At 39.7% G+C, this 17,506-nt stretch overlaps 1 protein-coding gene across 2 annotated transcripts in view; it reads left to right on the top strand.

The window, feature by feature from the left end:
• PDGFC (platelet derived growth factor C) overlaps positions 1–15,210 on the top strand; it is a 219,625-nt gene extending 204,415 nt beyond the window's left edge. The window contains exons 4-6 of one of the 2 annotated variants that reach the window (XM_068542379.1): positions 1,417–1,621; positions 6,259–6,476; positions 13,666–15,210. In XM_068542379.1, coding sequence (XP_068398480.1) covers positions 1,417–1,621; positions 6,259–6,476; positions 13,666–13,782 — 540 coding nt within the window. In that variant the 3' untranslated portion in view covers positions 13,783–15,210. Of the gene's footprint in view, positions 1–1,413; positions 1,622–6,258; positions 6,477–13,665 lie in introns of both variants that reach the window. The other variant, XM_068542378.1, reaches the window with a different exon arrangement.
• Positions 15,211–17,506: the final 2,296 nt, after the last annotated feature.

Genomic DNA, 17,506 nt, shown 5'->3' with positions numbered 1-17,506 from the left:
TAGATTGTGACCAACTTTTTGTTATTATAAACATTACTATAATAAACATCAGTCAACATAAATGTTTTATTCCATACTATTCCTTTTTCTTCTTCTTCTGCAGATAAACAAATAGATAAATGAAAAATATTAAGTGGAGCATTTGTTCCTGTATTATTTTGCCTGTTTTGATTTCAGTTCTAATCTACCACTCCCCACTTTTAGTCCACTTTAAAAATTGGGGAGGGGAGGAGGGTGCTTCTTAATGAACTTTTCCTGAAATTATTACCTCCTTCTGGTGCTTGCCTTTTAAAATGGTGTATTTTAATCCATTGCTCTATACATGAGCATTTAGGTGGTTTGCAGTTTTTCTCCCTTTCAACACTGTGATGAATTGATATTCATGTGCACATATTTCCATGTGCACAAATAAAAGGATATAACCTCAAAAGTGAATTACAGGAACGTGGGACATATCCATCTTCAACTTTAGCATCCTGTGTACATCAGTTACATTAACTACAGTGATACCAATATATACTCACTTCTGCAGGCAGACCAGAAAAATTCCAATTTACCTACATCCTTGGCAATCCTTTCCTTTCAATGCTCGCCCATCTCCTGTAAGTGAAATAGTATCTCTTTTTTTGTACGTGAAATATCTCACTTTCTTTTGCATTTCTCTGATAACTAATGAATTTTAGCATGTTTTCATATGTCTAGTGGCCATTCAAGCTTCTTGTCTGGAATTTGTCCATTTTCTATTGAGTTTGTTTTTTTCCATATGCTCTGTCCTGTGACAGGTATATGGTTTGCCAAGGTGTTCTCCCAGTGTCTGTATTTTAACTCTGTTTATTACAAAAAATTGAGGCAAATTTATCAAAGTTCTCTTTTATGGTTTGGGTGTTTTCTATCTTGATTAACAAGTTCTTCTCCAACGTCAAAGGCTTTAGCTTTTCACTTATATGTTGTTTTCTTATTCTTTATGGGTTAATTACTTTACATTAACGTTTTAATTCCTCTGACACACATTTGTATAACTCCCAGGTGATTTTCCAGAATGAGGAGGATGAAAAGTTGAAAACAAAAGAAAAATTTGGTAAACTCGGTTACGGCTTCCGTTGTTAAGTCCATAACTGAACTACGGAGACATCTTCTGTTTCGTGTAAACAACAGATACCCACACCTACCATGGTTTGTGGTAACGAAAGTGAATGTCTTGCCCATTGGAAATCTTTTCCCACAGAAACTCCGTCCAAGTTCATCTGCATGAAGTCTTTGCAAAGTAGTTTACTGCTCACTGGGGTTGAATACAATTTCACTTCCAGGTGTTTTCGGCCTTAGTCTGCCTACCTAACCTCGTGCGTGAGTCCAGAAGGAGCACGTCGTTTTTAAAACGGTTGCCGTCTGACACTGGATTCGTTTTACTTTCAGCAGTTCACAGAAACTGTGAGTCCTTCCGTGCTACCCGCTGCAGCTTTGCCTCTGGACCTGCTTAACAATGCTGTCACTGCCTTTAGCACCTTGGAAGATCTGATTCGGTATCTTGAACCAGATAGATGGCAGCTGGACTTAGAAGATCTATACAGGCCCACCTGGCAACTGCTGGGCAAGGCTTTTGTGTTTGGAAGAAAATCCAGAGGTAAGCTCTCTCTTCAGGTTAGAACCTCATTTAAGTTTCTTAGCAGCTGATGTTTCCGACTCTTCTGCCATACCTTCTAATGAGGAGGGTTTAAAATTCTTCCCCGATAAGTTTAAATAATCCACCTTCTTAACATTTGAGCATATTTACATATTAAATAAGAATACATATAAAAGGAGGGTTTGGAAGATTAAAAGAGATGCTTTTGCTGAAAATTCCTGTTATTTCTTTAATTCAAAAATATCATTTTGATGAAGTCCCGTGCTACATTTCACAAGAAACATTGCTTATTCAAACTTAATATTTGGGGTATATTGATTCAGAGATTCAAGGGAGATTATCGTAGCTGCTAAGCCAGGTTTAGGGCTAGAAAAGGGGAAAGCTCTGTTAAAATCTGTATCCACCATGCCCCCATGAGTCAGGATTATATCAATTTCCATTTCCTAAGCCTAGAAACTTTTCTAAATAATATGAAAAATAACAGTGGCTCCCCAGAACACAGAACTGTAGTTTCCAAGATAGAAGTCACTGTAAGAAAATAATGCTCTAAAGGAGCTCACACCATGATAATTTTTTCTATGTAAAGATGCTTCTGAAATGATCACTTTTGATCCTATGAGCACATCTCCCTTCAAGAGTGAAAGTGTTGATAATTAAACTTAATTCCACATGGTCAAGAGATTGGAAATAATGTTAGCTGAATCTGTTCTCAGGTCAGGTAACTTTCCTAGTCACCCTAAACTTGGAAAGCATCCCTCTCAAATGCAAATGAAAACGTAACTGGGTAGTTATAAAGCCCTCAGACAACCTGTTTCAGTCTGTCAGAAACTTTGAAATCTACCCAGGGTTCCTTTAGAGAATGGAGGGCAGAAAGTCTGTAGAAAGCAGAGTGTTTAGTTAATTTGAGCGACTCACAGGGGCAGATTGCATCAGACTGGTCAGAAAGAAACCAGATTCCTGCCCTCTCTTGCAGCCCTTCTGATCAGGACTTACATCTCAGAGGATCATGTTCGGACTTGCCCAGCACGGTATTCTGCTGGACCAGCAGCCCTGGTTTCCTCTCAGCGATACTGGAAATCGCTGTTCACGTCCAGAGGCAGCTGAATCTTGTCCAGATGCTGAAAACGGTTACATATTTATAGGACGTGATCGTGATAAATAACTCACCAACAACAACACTTCCCTTCCCTCCCACTTAGGAAGGGGAAGATGAAGATTTGCAAGGCTGGCTGAAACGCCCCTGAATAGAGCCTTTGTTAGCAAATTTGAGGTAGATTATCCTGTGGATCTGTAAGAAGCAGAGGGAGTCAACCGGGTTGAGCTCAGATCTAGTTTTTTGACAGCCGATCTTGGGATACGAGCCTGAAAATCTCCCCTCTATCCCTGCCTTTATGCCTGTACCTCTCACACGGTGCTCAGTGAAGATTTGGCCGGAGGCTAGGGTGTAATTTAAAAGGCCCAGCGCTGAACCAGATCTTTCAAATATTCATTTAACACTTTCCAAATTGAAGCCCTTTGCAGTTTGCCAAAACTATTAACTTTTTAAGCATACAGTAAGTGTGAGCAAAGCAGTGTATATTTTTGGAACTCTACATAAACTAAAATGCAGGTGTGGGATAACATCTCTATAGACAAAACCAACTCCCCTCCCAAGAGTCTTTCTACAAAGGAAGGAGGAGTAAAACATTTAAAAGCTTCTAATTAGAGATTGAGATAGATTTTCCACAGAATAAACATATCACAGCGTTACCACATTCATCTTAGAAAGACCACCCTCAGATTGCATTACGTTAATAGAATATCCTTGGGCTGAGTGTCTGAAAAGAATGAACGCTGACAAAGTAAAACGTGATCATAATTTTTTTTCAATCAGTGTTATTCTTTTTAGGAAAACTTGCAATATTTATGAATCCGAACAAGAAAATAGGCATTAGAAAAACAATTTTTATTGACGACAGGCTTCAAATCGTCATTCTTTAGGAAGACAAGCTAATGCATGTACTGTCTTAGGAGCTTGTTACGAAAAGGAAATAAAGCATCTGAAGGCTAAGTTTACTTTACAAATATTTTGCAGAGGGAAACGTCCACAGTATTACAGTTAAGTTATTAAAACATATGTGTCGGTGCATGATCTCTCTCTCTCTCTTTGTTTTTTGACTAAGATGTTCTACCCAATGTTTGGAGAATTTGTGACACCAATCATGGTCACATGACTTATTCTAATGATGCTTAGATGATTTGAAGCCCTAGAAGCAGGAAGCATAAATTTCAAATAACATGTGCTAAATGTAAAGTCCTTACTTGTATTTTTAGCCCAGAGGGGACTGTATTAATGTCTTTCCTTTTCTTTATTTTCCCTTTCTTCCTCTGGTTCAGCGTGTTCATTCATACCTTACTACTACAGAAAAGAAAAACCCGTATTTTTTAAGTCAGGCTTAACTAGTACTTAAAAAGGGCTTTTGACTTTTGTGTCAAACATGATGGATGAGTGGAAGCTAAGTTGAAAGTCTGTTTAAATTTTCACATTGTAGCAGGTATCATAACTTGGTTCACTTGGGAAATCCATCTAACCTTTTATTGTGGTTAAGTAAACATTTTAAAGCAAACATATACAGACTCATTTTCTAGTTTCATGAAATAGTATGTTTAAAACTCTTTAAGGTAGATGAATATCCTTTGAAAGCTAAGAGCTTCATTCACATTCTAAAGAAGTATAAATCTTAAATAAGCATTAAAAACTTTGGCAACTGGCCTTTGTATGTGTGTGCCTGGTTTAGGTTTTCTCTCTCCTTGCCTAGATGTTAACTTCTAGCGACAAGATTCAAAGAAGCTCATATACAGCTTTGACAGTGAAAGAGCTGTATGTACGTATATAGACATAGGTTAGGGTTCGGCAAAATGAAATGAGGTAAAATACGTGACATCATTTAACCTAATTATCTCATTAATTTTATTAGAGATAAGCTTCTCTTTAATGGCTCTCGAAAGAATGAACTCTTTTCCTCTTAAATATTTAAAAGCTTTACTGTCACAGGGTCATTTTTCAGATGAAAGGGAAATCTTTAGATACTCAAATAAAACAGTGATTTTCTCTTGAGTTGGAAAAATAATTTCTAGCTGAATAAGATGTTGAAATGAACTTATTGAATTAGCATTTCCTCCGTGTTTCCCTTACTTGACCAAGGTTTTAGTCAACCATATGGTTTACGTGTGCTTATAATTGACAATTGCATTTGCATAAGCTGTAATATATTTCTTGAAAATACTTACATTGGCTTCCTTTGACATTTTAGAAAAACTTGGCCACATACCCAAGAATAACCGAGCTAAGAAAACAAGCATTTGATTCCTAATTACCTTGTCACTTTAAAAGTATTTTAAAATGTCTTAATTTTTAAGACTGGGTTATGTAGTGATTATTATTATCTGAAGCTATCTTTAACCAGAAAATATTATTTATAATGTTGCCAATATTACTGAAAAGGTATTTAACCAGATTTAGTATATTTTAGATAGTATTCCTAAATTTTAATAAAAACTTTGTGTTTGAAGGAAAAAAGCTCTGATGAATTATATGTTATTCAAAACTTCACTTTTACTGGAATTGCTTTTATTTGAATATTTCTAGGGGAAAAAAGGCAAAGCTATAAAGCAGAAATTAAAATCCTATTAGAATTGCTTATCCTAATAATTATCAGCTACTTCATATGTTATATATAAGCTCATGTTAAACATGATGTGTTATTTTGATATAATTTAACTGAGGCGGTGTCGTTTTGTAGTTAAAAACAATGGTTCTTTAGAATGTACTGCAACAATCTAATGAAAGGCTATTTGGTTTAGTCTTCACATGTAGGTACTCTCTTAAAGAATAAAACACAGCATAGTTTACTAAGTTATTAAAAGAATAGAGACAGTGGTTATAAATTAGACATTTCTTCTGCTCTTCAGGAGAGCAGAAATCTGAAAAGGAGTCTAGTTAAGCTCAATTTCCAAGTCCAAAAATTTCTCAACGGGCCAGAAGCAGTGCTTTCCAACAACTTCTGCGCCTTTAAAACGTGTCCTTTTCCCAATCCTGGTCCACTCAGCCGTCCTCAGAAATTCATTTACTTCATTTCCTTTTCACACTCTGTGATTCTTGTTGCCAGGAAGATTATAGAAGGTTCTGTCGACAAGTGTCTGTACGTTGTTCTTCATTCATTGCGGGAGCTTGTCATCCTTCTAAAAATCGCATCTGTTTTTTCATCAAAGCTTTCTCTTACATTCTATTCTTCCCTCCCACGCCCCCCTTGTTTACTTTTTTCCAAAGGTTAAAAGGTGTAGCCCCCTTTTTCTCTAGAAAGTTTCCTGTTTATAGCTGGTAACTCTTCTGTAGGCTCCATCCTCAACACTGCGCAATGCCATCCCTTCATCCGTCCCTGGGTCACAAGGAAGCTCTGTTTGCCATAGAACGGAAAGTCCAGCCTGCGAGCTGCGTCGCCCTAAGACCTAGTTAAATAATCAGGGTTCCTGTTGGGGCGATTGTTCGTGAGATGGGCTGGATTTCTGTGTGCGAGAGCGAGCGCGAGGGCGCTTGGTGAGATCGCAAGGCTCAGAGCGTGACCCCCTCTTCCTCTGCTCCCTTGTGTGCCGTGCAGTGCTGGGCCTGAACCTGCTCAAGGAAGAGGTGCGGCTCTATAGCTGCACGCCTCGCAACTTCTCCGTGTCCATCCGGGAGGAGCTCAAGAGGACCGACACCGTCTTCTGGCCGGGCTGCCTCCTGGTGAAGCGCTGCGGCGGGAACTGCGCCTGCTGCCTGCACACCTGCAGCGAGTGTCAGTGTGTCCCCAGCAAAGTCACCAAGAAGTATCACGAGGTACGGACAGCCTTTCCCTTCCCGAAAGGTGACAGGCCAGCCTCTCTGAAGTGGATTTTGGCTTAGAAAGGCGATGTCGTCTTCACGAAAACCAGACCAGACAAAACCAAGGTTTTCCAAAGAGCTCAAGTTTTCATTTATTATTATTATTATTATTTTAAATTTATTTATTTTCTTTATTTATTTTTGGCTGCATAGGGTCTTCGTTGCTGCACGCGGGCTTTCTCTAGTTGCGGCGAGCGGGGGCTGCTCTTCATTGCGGTGCGCGGGCTTCTCATTGCAGTGGCTTCTCTTGTCGCGGAGCACGGACTCTAGGCACGCGGGCTTCAGTAGTTGTGGCGCGCGGGCTCAGTAGTTGTGGCTCGCGGGCTCTAGAGCGCAGGCTCAGTAGTTGTGGCGCACGGGCTTCGTTGCTCCGTGGCATGTGGAATCTTCCCGGACCAGGGCTCGAACCCGTGTTCCCTGCATTGGCAGGCGGATTCTTAACCACTGCGCCACCAGGGAAGTCCCTGTTTTTTAATTAGGACCTTGAACTCAGGAAACCAGTCATCAAGGATTTAGAAAGCTTGTCCTCTGATAGCACATCATGGGTACTCAGTGGAGGTTTTCTGTCTCATACAAAAAAGGAACTGTGTTTTTCCAGGGGGGAAAATGGGTGAAACTTTTCACCTCTTCAAAATATGAAGGGAAAATATTTTAAAGACAAACTTGGAGGTAAATTATGGTCTATTTTGGAGAAAATAAAGATCTTTAATATTTATTTTTCCATTTGGTGCAATTCGGGCACATAAATTCCAAGGGACATATTCATAATTATACTTCCTGTTATTTCATCATTTATAGTTTCCTCTTATTCATGGTGCCCCAAATAGTATGTTAAGCTTTTTATGGATTCTTCATCCTTCCCTTTATTCCATGGAATTAAGGAAAATACAATATTAAATGTTAGTAATTATTGTTTTTCAGAGCCTTGGGGACCTTAGAGCTTATACATTTCAAATTTTCATTATCCCCGGTGATACCCACCCCCCTCCAGTCCTCCCCAGAAACACCTAGCTTTCATACATCTGGAAGCAATCCCTTCTTGATGGCTCACCTTCAATTTTTACAAAATGTCTTTTACCAACTTTAATTTTCACAAAACCAAACCAAAATCTACCTCCTGACTTCATTTGGATATGGTTTCATTCATTTTCATTTTTTTCTGCTAAATAAAAGAATAACACAAACTAAATACCCACTTAATAAATGAAATGATTTTTCCTGTGAGTGAAGACGTCGGTGAAACCCTCATCTGTGGGGTAATCTGAGCAGGTAGTGTCATAAGCTGCACTCACGTGACCTGGTTGCCCGGCTCTTCCCCGATATTTTGTTGGCAGTTGATTAAGTTGGAGAAAAGCAGTGGATTCCAGACAAGGTCCCTGTTTCCATCCTAGATTGACCATTAACTTGCAACCATCCACAGGACACTTAACCTTTGTAAAATATCTGCAAACTATGATAATCTCTCGGGTTTTTCCTAAAGGTGTTATTCTCTGACAATTTTTAGATGGCAACTTTTAGAAGATGACATCCAAACTGGCAGTCTGGGGTAAAAGTAGGACTGTTGGCTGCCATTCTCAGGCTCCACTTTCGTTTCTACACCACATGCGTCTAAAGATCCTTGTGCTGGGAACGGCCTGCACTCCTGTTCAGGAGGAGGTCCTCGCGAGCTTGTGGGAGCCCCAGCTCCGCTCTGCCCAGAGGACGGCTTGTTGCTACTCTGAGAACTGGGAGTCTAGTCAAGGAAAAACCCTTAACATGGTAGTTTTGTTACCGAACCAGACACGGGTCTGCTTGCCGGGGCAGTAAAGCTGCTGAGCCAGGTCGTGGTGAAGGAAAGTGCAGTATTCATTGCAGGTGCCAAACAAGGAGTCCAGGCAGCTAGTGCTTAAAAGACCCGAACTCCTCAAAGGCTTTCAGGGACAGGTTTTTAAAGACAGAGTGAGGTGTGTGATCAGCTTGTGGACACTCTTCTGATTGGTTGGTGATGAGGTCATCGGGAGTCCACATCATCAACCTCCTGGTTCCAACCGTTCTGGGGTCTACGTGCTTGTGGGCAGCATGCAGGTAACTTCTTCCACCTGGTGGAGGTTTCGGTATCTGCAAAACAGCTCAAGGGACCTGACTCAGAATATCATCTGTAGCCCGTGAGGAGGAACTAAAGGTCTTTGACTTTGCCTAATGGCTAAACTGTTATTATTTTGTCTTGCCATACTGTTTTCCTTTCTTTCTGCATTTTCTCATTTCTCTGATTAAATGACAAGAGTTTTTCTACAGACAAAAGACAGGCAGAGGACATGCGGCCGGGCGGGCCAGGAGGTCTGCTCTGGGAGGGCCTCACAGGGTCCTGCTCAGTGACAGCTCTAAAGTGCGTTAAAGTTAAAATGCCTTAAAGGATTGGCAGATCTTAGAGTTGGTTGGCATAATGTAAAAGAATAGGGTGAGAGTAGGAGTTAAGCTGGGGTGATCTTTCCCCACCTAAAATCATTTCATTTTGAACTTTCTAAAGCGGGGACTTACTAAGCAAAGTGTATTTGGGGACCTGATTTAGCCAACAAGTCTTGGGTTTATGACTCACCTTGCTATGACCTGTAAAACCCAGAGCTTTTCTAAACAAGCTTATCAGATGCTGAGTTGGTATCATGCTTCTGGGGCAGCTGGATCAGTCCTCAGATCAAGTGTATCCTCCCCCATCCTATACTTGTAAATTTCTTTTCAAATACCATTAGTTTTAGGGTTCTCCAGAAAGTTGCCCCAGAATGTGCAGTCTCTGTTTTAAAGTCTGAGATAAAGTTCTTGTGCAGGGAAAGGCCATGGTCAGTGCTTGGACACTCACTGACCTTCTTCCAGAATGGTATTGATTTAGCCTCTCCAGTCTTCAGGTGGGGTTGATTATATGTATTATCTGCATGTCCACACTTAACAACTTTGGATGCTTATCTAATTGTATGACCATGTAGTGCAAGTTTCCCACAAATATCTCTAATGTGTGTGTGCAGAAATATGTATGGTTACCTATTCCACATTTCTCATAGATATCTCCAATCCAATCATCTCAGTTCTCTTCTATGGGAATTATAAATTTTTCTGTGCTAGTTATTTTGTTAACCATCAAATTACCCTATGAAAAAAGGATTACTTGTTTGGTGTAATTCATGATTTCTGAGGCCTAGATTTTTCTCAGTCTTATATTTTGGAAGTAAGTTCTGAGTCTAGTACTACTCCTAAATAAGTGAAATTTTTTGAAAACATAATTCAAAATAGTTCTTAAGTCATCAAAAACCATTAATCTGGATCTAGAGATTTAACTCATTCAAAGTTAAGCCCATCTTGGGCTTTAATTCTTTTTGATGAACATTGCTCCAATTTTCAGTTTAAAGATTATCCCACGTCATGGAGAAGGCAGAAGCAAAGATAGAGCTTAGGAGTTTTCATTTTTCTCTCTTCCATCCAGCTCTATTATACCAGCTTCCCTGCACATTAAGCTGATGTGTATCCATTTGTACCACTACAAATATAACTGAGTTATTCCCTCTTTTGCTTTCCTTTAGCATTTTCCTTGAGTTTTGTTCAACCATTGTATCAAAAATAAGTTCACAGACTTTAAAAGTCTCATAAAATATAACATAATGATATTACTGTAGTAGTGTTTTGGTATAATATTATAACATAATAATATCATTAAGATTGATTCTTTGTATCAGTCACCAGATACTCTTTATTGGAAGCCATTTTAGCCAAAAACAAAAAATGTTTTTTCTTAATTTCCCCATCTCCCAAATAGGAATTCTCAGAAAAGCAAGACAGGAGCTTTACATACGTATAAACTTAGATGTTACCTCTTCCTTGAAACACTTTTGAGTTTCCTGCCAATCCCAGCATAACTCGTTCCTCCTCTGTGCATGTGTAGGACTTTAAAGATCGCTCTATAACTTTTATTATTTCATAATTATTATTTATTTGTATTTGTTTCTCCCACATTGAGAACGAAGAGTAAAGATCCCATGACAGTGTAGCACTCAAGAGCAGGGACTCCCAGGCCGGGCATCCAGGGTTTGAATCTGACGTTTGTTAGCTGTGTGACCTGGGCCTCGATCTCTCCATCTGTGAAGTGGGCTGTCGCCCCTCGTGCCTAATTATGAATAAGGCTTAGAACGAGGTCTGGCACATTTCAAGCCCTCAGCATATGCTAGCGATTGTCTGACTCATCTTTACTTCCTCCCTGTGGCTAGCCTCATTAAAGTGTGGCAAATGATCGATAAAGATTTAATGAATTTGCCGAGAGGTAGGAAGGTATTCTCTTTCTGGCAAAAAGATCTATAGGAGACTCTGACAAAAGAAACATATTTGCTTCTTTTTTCCATTCTTAATCAGCATGATGAGTTTCACCTTGTTTATATCCTGGTATATTTAGTTTCACTTCTTTCCTTAACACTTAGTGTTTTCTTGCTTAGATCTGTTTGTTTGGGAGAAATAAATATACCACTCAATTGCCGTATTATAGTAGTGAGCCCCATCACTCAAGGTTCTATGCCGCCCAGAATATTGGGCATCGTCCCTTGATGGGTCTTTCTATGCCTGATCTGTTCTGTCTGCAGTCTCTGGTTTTAGCTTTTCCCTGGATTATTTTTTCATGAACTCGTAATTTTAGTTTGAACCTCTTCCTCAACATTTTTGTGAGATGTGCTTCTACCTTGTTTCTTTTCTGTGTCATAAGCCATGTCCTAAAAGCCAAATTCTCTTCTTTAACATTTTCTAGGACCTGCTGGTCATCTTCCAAGTCTCTCTTTGTCTCCCAAAGTCCAAACTTTCAAAGGGAATTAAGAGGGAAAACACTAATTATCACCCACCCCTCCACACCACGTACGGGACCTTAACATCACTGGAACATTATGAGATTCTTCTGCTATTTGTAAATATCCACAGGTATCAGTGGATGAAGACGGGGCATGGGGAGGGGACGTTTGTTTGGTGAACGCATGTTGCATAAGCACTGCAGAGGAAGGAAAGACTGTAGGATTGCAGCCTGGCGTCATTGACTGTCAGGACTGTATATGGCGGCCTCTGTAACCATTACCTTTCATAGTTATTTTTCCCCTGCCAACTGGGAAAATGTATACAAGTGGACATAGGAATTAAAGACATTGTCTATGCCAGTATCGTAATGTATCTCCACCCAACCTCATTCCAGAAGCCATTTGTAGCGAGAGTGTGCTAATAAGGTATAGCGCCAGCATCTTAAGAGAAGTTGGTTTTGACACCGCCTTATGTTGGTCAAAAACAGGAGATCAGTACCAGCACATGATCTATATTCAGTACTCATTGGGTTCAGTTTCACATTAATATAATAGTCTTAGGAATTTTTATTCTGGAATTGTAAATGTAATAGAAAATCTTTAAAAGTTTACTGTTTCTCATCGTTATCATAAGATTCTGCAGTTTATCTCTCTAGGAAGAAAGTTACTAAATAAATAGAGTGTATGACTAGTAATATTCTGAGTCTTGATGAAATTAGTATCCATTACTGCAACTTGAATCATTTCTGTTTGGCAGAAGTACAGATACTGGCGGTGTCACTCATTCTCTCTAAGCTTCTGTTCACTCACATGTAAAATAGGGGTAATAATTGTAAATTACTTCATAGAATTCTTGTGAGTTAAAGTATGTAAAAACATTATTAGGGCGCCTGGCACCCCGTAAGCATTCAAAAAATGTTAGCTAATTAACCTTCGATATGACCACATACTCCAAATGAGGGACCATTCTCTGTTTTTCTTTTTGAAATCTTCAAGTAAGACAGTCATAAAACCTGACCTTTGCCTTTTTGGATTAATGAATATTTCCAGCAACGGTATCTTTTAGAAGTTGCTCTATGAAGTTATCCGTGTCAGACCCAGAGAGCAGAGAAACTGGACAACTTCATATTATTCTGTGCTCTGGGCTTTGTTCATAAGCCAAAGCCACATAATTTCTAAAACTTTACCACTTCTGTCATAAGACCTAAAATGTAATAATACCCATTGAGTAGTTTGTTCTTATCAGATACGTCAGATAGTCTCTTATAGAACACATAGCCGTGTCCTTCCGTCACAGTGTGAAAAGGCTGTGTTTAGTATCAGTGTCTGTTGTGCTGTATTTCTGGCTAAGAATCTCAACCATCCAAACTGCAAATAACTTCACTTAATAGAGACATTCTTGTTATTATTGCCAAACCGTCTACAGTGCACTAGGACCCAGCTGCAGAAAGTTAGCTGTGACCGAGGCTGATGTCTATGAAGTACATGTAATCCATCTCATCAAGTTGATGGAGGACTTGACCTTTAGCCAAGGGCATTAATGAGCGGCATAATTGACTCAGACTCAGCTGCAGACCATGTTTCTCTTCACGGCATCGCAGTCCTTGCCTGCCTTGCTTCAAGGATAAATATTTGCTAAGTGTGTGAATAAATGAATGAGTGAAAGAAACCAACAAACAGAAAAATGAATTGCGCGTTAGTGGTCCCAAGACACCTAAGCAAGGTGAAATTCTGTCTAATACAGTGAGGTGCGTAAAGGAAAGAGGGCATGGCATGGTGGGTCTTTCCATTTAAGGACAGTTCTCTTCTTTTTTTAATTTATTTTATTGAAGTATAGTTGATTTACAACATTGTGTTAATTTCTGCTGTACAGCAAAGTGATTCAGTTATACACATATATACGTTCTTTTTCGTATTCTTTTCCGTGATGGTTTATCCCGGGATACTGAATATAGTTCCCTGTGCTCTGCAGTAGGACCTTGGTGTTTATGCGTTCTATATGTGATAGTTGGCCTCTGCTGACCCTGAGCTCCCACGCCACCCCTTCCCCACCCCCTCCCCCTGGGCAACCGCAAGTCCGTTCTCTGTGTAAGGATTGTTCTCTATTCTCAGCAGCCTCCTTCCAAATTGTTGGTATTAAAAGGTCCTTCCTTTCATACAATGATGACGATCATTTGTGATTTCTTTGAGGGCTGGGGGAATATGTTCATCCTGCCTTCAGTGGTTAAAAATCAAAATGTGTAGGTCGCTGTTGGGCCCCGAGATGCTGGTCTGAAATTGACCTTGTCCGTGAAATCAGAAGTTGCAGATGTGGCCTGATTTTAAAGGTGGTTTCCATCGTTCCCTTTCAGGTCCTTCAGTTGAGACCCAAGACGGGCGTCCGGGGGCTGCATAAGTCGCTCACGGACGTGGCCCTGGAGCACCACGAGGAGTGTGACTGCGTGTGCAGGGGGAGCCCCGGGGGATAACGCCTCGCGGTGGCTCGGGGCTGCCACTGCGACAGAACTCGTGCCTTATCTCCATCCGCAATCCCGGCTGGCTGTTGGTTCCAGGGCCCTTTCATCTTCAGGATTTACAGCGTGTTCTGAGAGAGGAGACACCATGCAGAATTAGGGGTTGTGCAACGGCCCTTTGGAGGAGAGGCCCCACGACAGGAGAAAAGTCCTTGCCGGGGAAAGGAATGAACCTTGTAGATTCCTAGTTGGTGGCAAAGTCCCCACGTGCGCCCTTGGCTGCATCTGTGTCTCTTGTCTGGATGTGGCCTAGGTTCATGTCAGCACAGGAGACACTGCCCCTAAGCCCCTGGTTCTGTCGCCTTGCTTAACTCTAAAGCCCCCTGCTCTGGGCCTACAGTCACAGAAATCTGGGATTGTTTCTCATATTCACATGCATAAGCCAGAGTGTTCTAAGTTCTACCAACGTGGGTTTTAAAAAAGAACTGTGTTGCCATGAATTAAACTTGTGTCACGCTGATAGGAAAGACTGGATTTTCCCTATTTCTTACTCAGATTTCTACCATTTAGAAGAACAGACCTCCATCCACGGTTTGGAACAGACAAACCTGAGAAGAAGAGTGGCCTTATCTTCACTTTATAAGTTGGTTTATTTGTGTTATTGTGTACATTTTTATAGTCTCCTTTTGACATTATAACTGTTTGCTTTTCTAATCTTGTTAAATATATCTATTTTTACCAAAGGTATTTAATATTCTTTTTTATGACAACCTAGATCAACTATTTTTAGCTTGGTAAATTTTTCTAAACAGAATGGTTATAGCCAGAGGGACAAAGATGATATAAAATATTGTTGCTCTGACAAAAATACATGTATTTCCTTCTTGTATGGTGCTAGAGCTTAGATCAGTCTGCATTTTAAAATATTGACATGGGAAATGGATAGAATTTGATAAGTTGCAAAGAGTCTTGGAAAATAAATAAATATGTCATCTTCCACTCCTCTTATTGGAGACGCCAGCGAGAAGCAGCATGTTCCCGTAGGCATCCAGAGCCAGGAATTACTAACCCCTAACCCTTATTTTGGGAAGTGTGAGCCTAGCTCAGTAGAACATAAAGCACCTTGAAAAAAGAGACTTGACAGCCTCCTGACAAAGCATGCTTGGCTGTCCTGTAGGACCACATCCTATTTATTGTGATGTTCTGGTTAGATTGTCTTTAAACTCTGTTCCATACACTTGTATAAATACATGAATATTTTTATGTACAGAAGTATATCCTTTAACCGATTCACTTATTATACTCTTTGGCAATTAAAAAGAAAATCAGTCAGATCCTTTGCTTGTAAAATGCTTAATATTGTGCCTAGGTTAAGTGGTGACTATTTGAATTAAAAATGTATTGAATCACCAAATAAAAGAATGCAGCTGTTTCGGGGAGAAACTGAGTGTGTGTTTGCAAGATTTGTCTCTTAAATGCCAAGAAAACAAAAGCGACAGACTTGTGTGTTACCATGATTTTTATTATGCAAAAGCTGGTATCAATTCAAAAGACAGGCAGAAAAGTGACCATTTCTGGTGAGACTTTCCTGCCCCTGGACTCCAGTGCTTTTGAGCAGTAGTTTTCTTTTTCCCAGTCATCTTGAAAGTAATTGCTGGTAAATTAAATTGCAGATGGCTTGGAGTTGCGTGTGGTTAATGAAATGCCTGATGATAGCTTATATGGTAGTATGAAACTGACAGTGGGCGGGGATCCTGTAACTTTCCACTCTTGTCTTCATTTCTAACGGCTGATACTAGAGGGACTGAGCCCAGGTCCATGTGGCATGTGGATCCACAGTTTACACGGCACTCCTCCAGGTGGCGGCCTCAGTTTCAGAGGTAGATCTCTATGCAGGCTGGTATCTTCAACACCTGATCCCTGCCTTTGAACTTGCCAGGGAGCCATCTAGGTCCCAGACTCTTCTTCCAAGGTAGTACCCTTTCCGGCACTTTTCCACCTGGCAGTCCTACCCTGCGCCCAACCATGTGGAAGACAAATAAAAAGTGAAAATACGTGCTCTGTCTTATTGACGTATTTTCATAGTTTTGTTGCAGCCCCCCGGAGGCTGATTAGATACAGCCCAACTGCTCCCCTGGAAGGTCTACACTGCCTCTCCCTCTGGGCAGTTGGCAACTCTCATTAGCATAGTTAAGAGGCTCTGAAATCTAAGAGCAATGATCGGTGGAACTGTGTTCAATCCAGCATTTCCAACTGTTTATTTTTAATTTATTTTATTGAAGTATAGTTGATTTACAATGGTGTGTTGGTTTCTGCTGTACTGCAGAGTGATTCAGTTTACGTACATGTATCAATACATTCTTTTTCGTATTCTTTTCCATTATGGTTTAGCCAGGATATTGAACATAGTTCCCTGTGCTCTACGGTAGGACCTTGTTGTTTATCCATCTTATATATAGTAGTTTGCATCTGCTAACCCCAAACTTCCCGATCCATCCCTCCCCCACCCCCCTCCCCCTTGGCAACCGCAAGTCTGTTCTCTATGTCTGTGAGTCTTTCTGTTTCTTGTGCTAGCACTCTCTACGGAACAATGGTTCTGCACTCATCTATTTCAATAATTTCCTCCTATGTGTATTAAAATGTTCATTATACACTTTTGCACTCTGCTTCAGAAAACATTTGAACAGCCAAATCCAATTTCTTTAGTAACTCCTAAGGCATTATAGTAATTTTTATTCAGTTTAAATCTATATAAAATTTTAGGAAGAAATTTAGTATTTTGGTAGGAAATACAGCTTTTAAGATTAATAACTTCATTATTTTAAAAGATTATAAATGCAATCCCAGCTAGCTTTTTTTTTTTTTTTAACAAATAGGAAAGCTGATACTAAAATGCATATGAAAATGCAAGGGACCCAAAATAGCTAAGAAATCTTGAAAAAGAACTACAAATTTAGAGGATTCACACTTCCCAACTTTGAACCTTACTACAAAGCTATAGAAATAGTGTAAGTCTAATAAATTTAGACATGCAGAAAATTGAGAGTCCAGAAATAAACCCTTACATTTATGGTCAATTGATTTTGGCCAGGCTGCCAAGACAATACAATGGTGAAAGGGTATTCTTTTTTCAACAAATGGTGCTAGGACCACTGGGTATCCACATGCAAAAGAATAAATTTGGACCCTTACCTCACACCATATACAGAAATTAACTCAAAATGAATCAAAGACCTAAATGTAAGAGTTGAAATGTGACACTCTTAAGAAAGACATATAGGAGGAAATTCTCAGGGCCTTAGATTAGGTGATCATGTCTCAGATATGATGCCAAAAGCACATGTGACAAAAAAATAAACTGGGCATTATTAAATTAAAAACTTGTGTGCTTCAAAGGACATCGTAAAGAATATGAAAAGAAAAACCACATAATGTGAAAAAATGTTTGCAATTTATATATCTGATTAGGGTCTTACATTTAAAATGTATAAAGAACTCTCACAACAATAAAAAGATAATTAATTCAATAGAAAAATGAGCAAAGGGATTGAATACACATTTCTCAGAAAATATATATATATACACAAATGGCCAAGAAGCACATAGAAAGATAGCTAACTTTATTTGTCATTAGGGACATGCACATTAAAATCGTGAGATAACCACTTTACACCCCCTGGAAAGGCAAGAATCAAAAAGACAGACAGTAATAGGTGTTGGTGAGGACGTGGAGAAATTG

This window comes from Eschrichtius robustus, chromosome 4, assembly GCF_028021215.1.
Source record: "Eschrichtius robustus isolate mEscRob2 chromosome 4, mEscRob2.pri, whole genome shotgun sequence".
Lineage (NCBI taxonomy): Eukaryota > Metazoa > Chordata > Mammalia > Artiodactyla > Eschrichtiidae > Eschrichtius > Eschrichtius robustus.
Note: the sequence above shows the minus strand (reverse complement) of the source record. Positions and strands in the feature narration are given on the sequence as shown.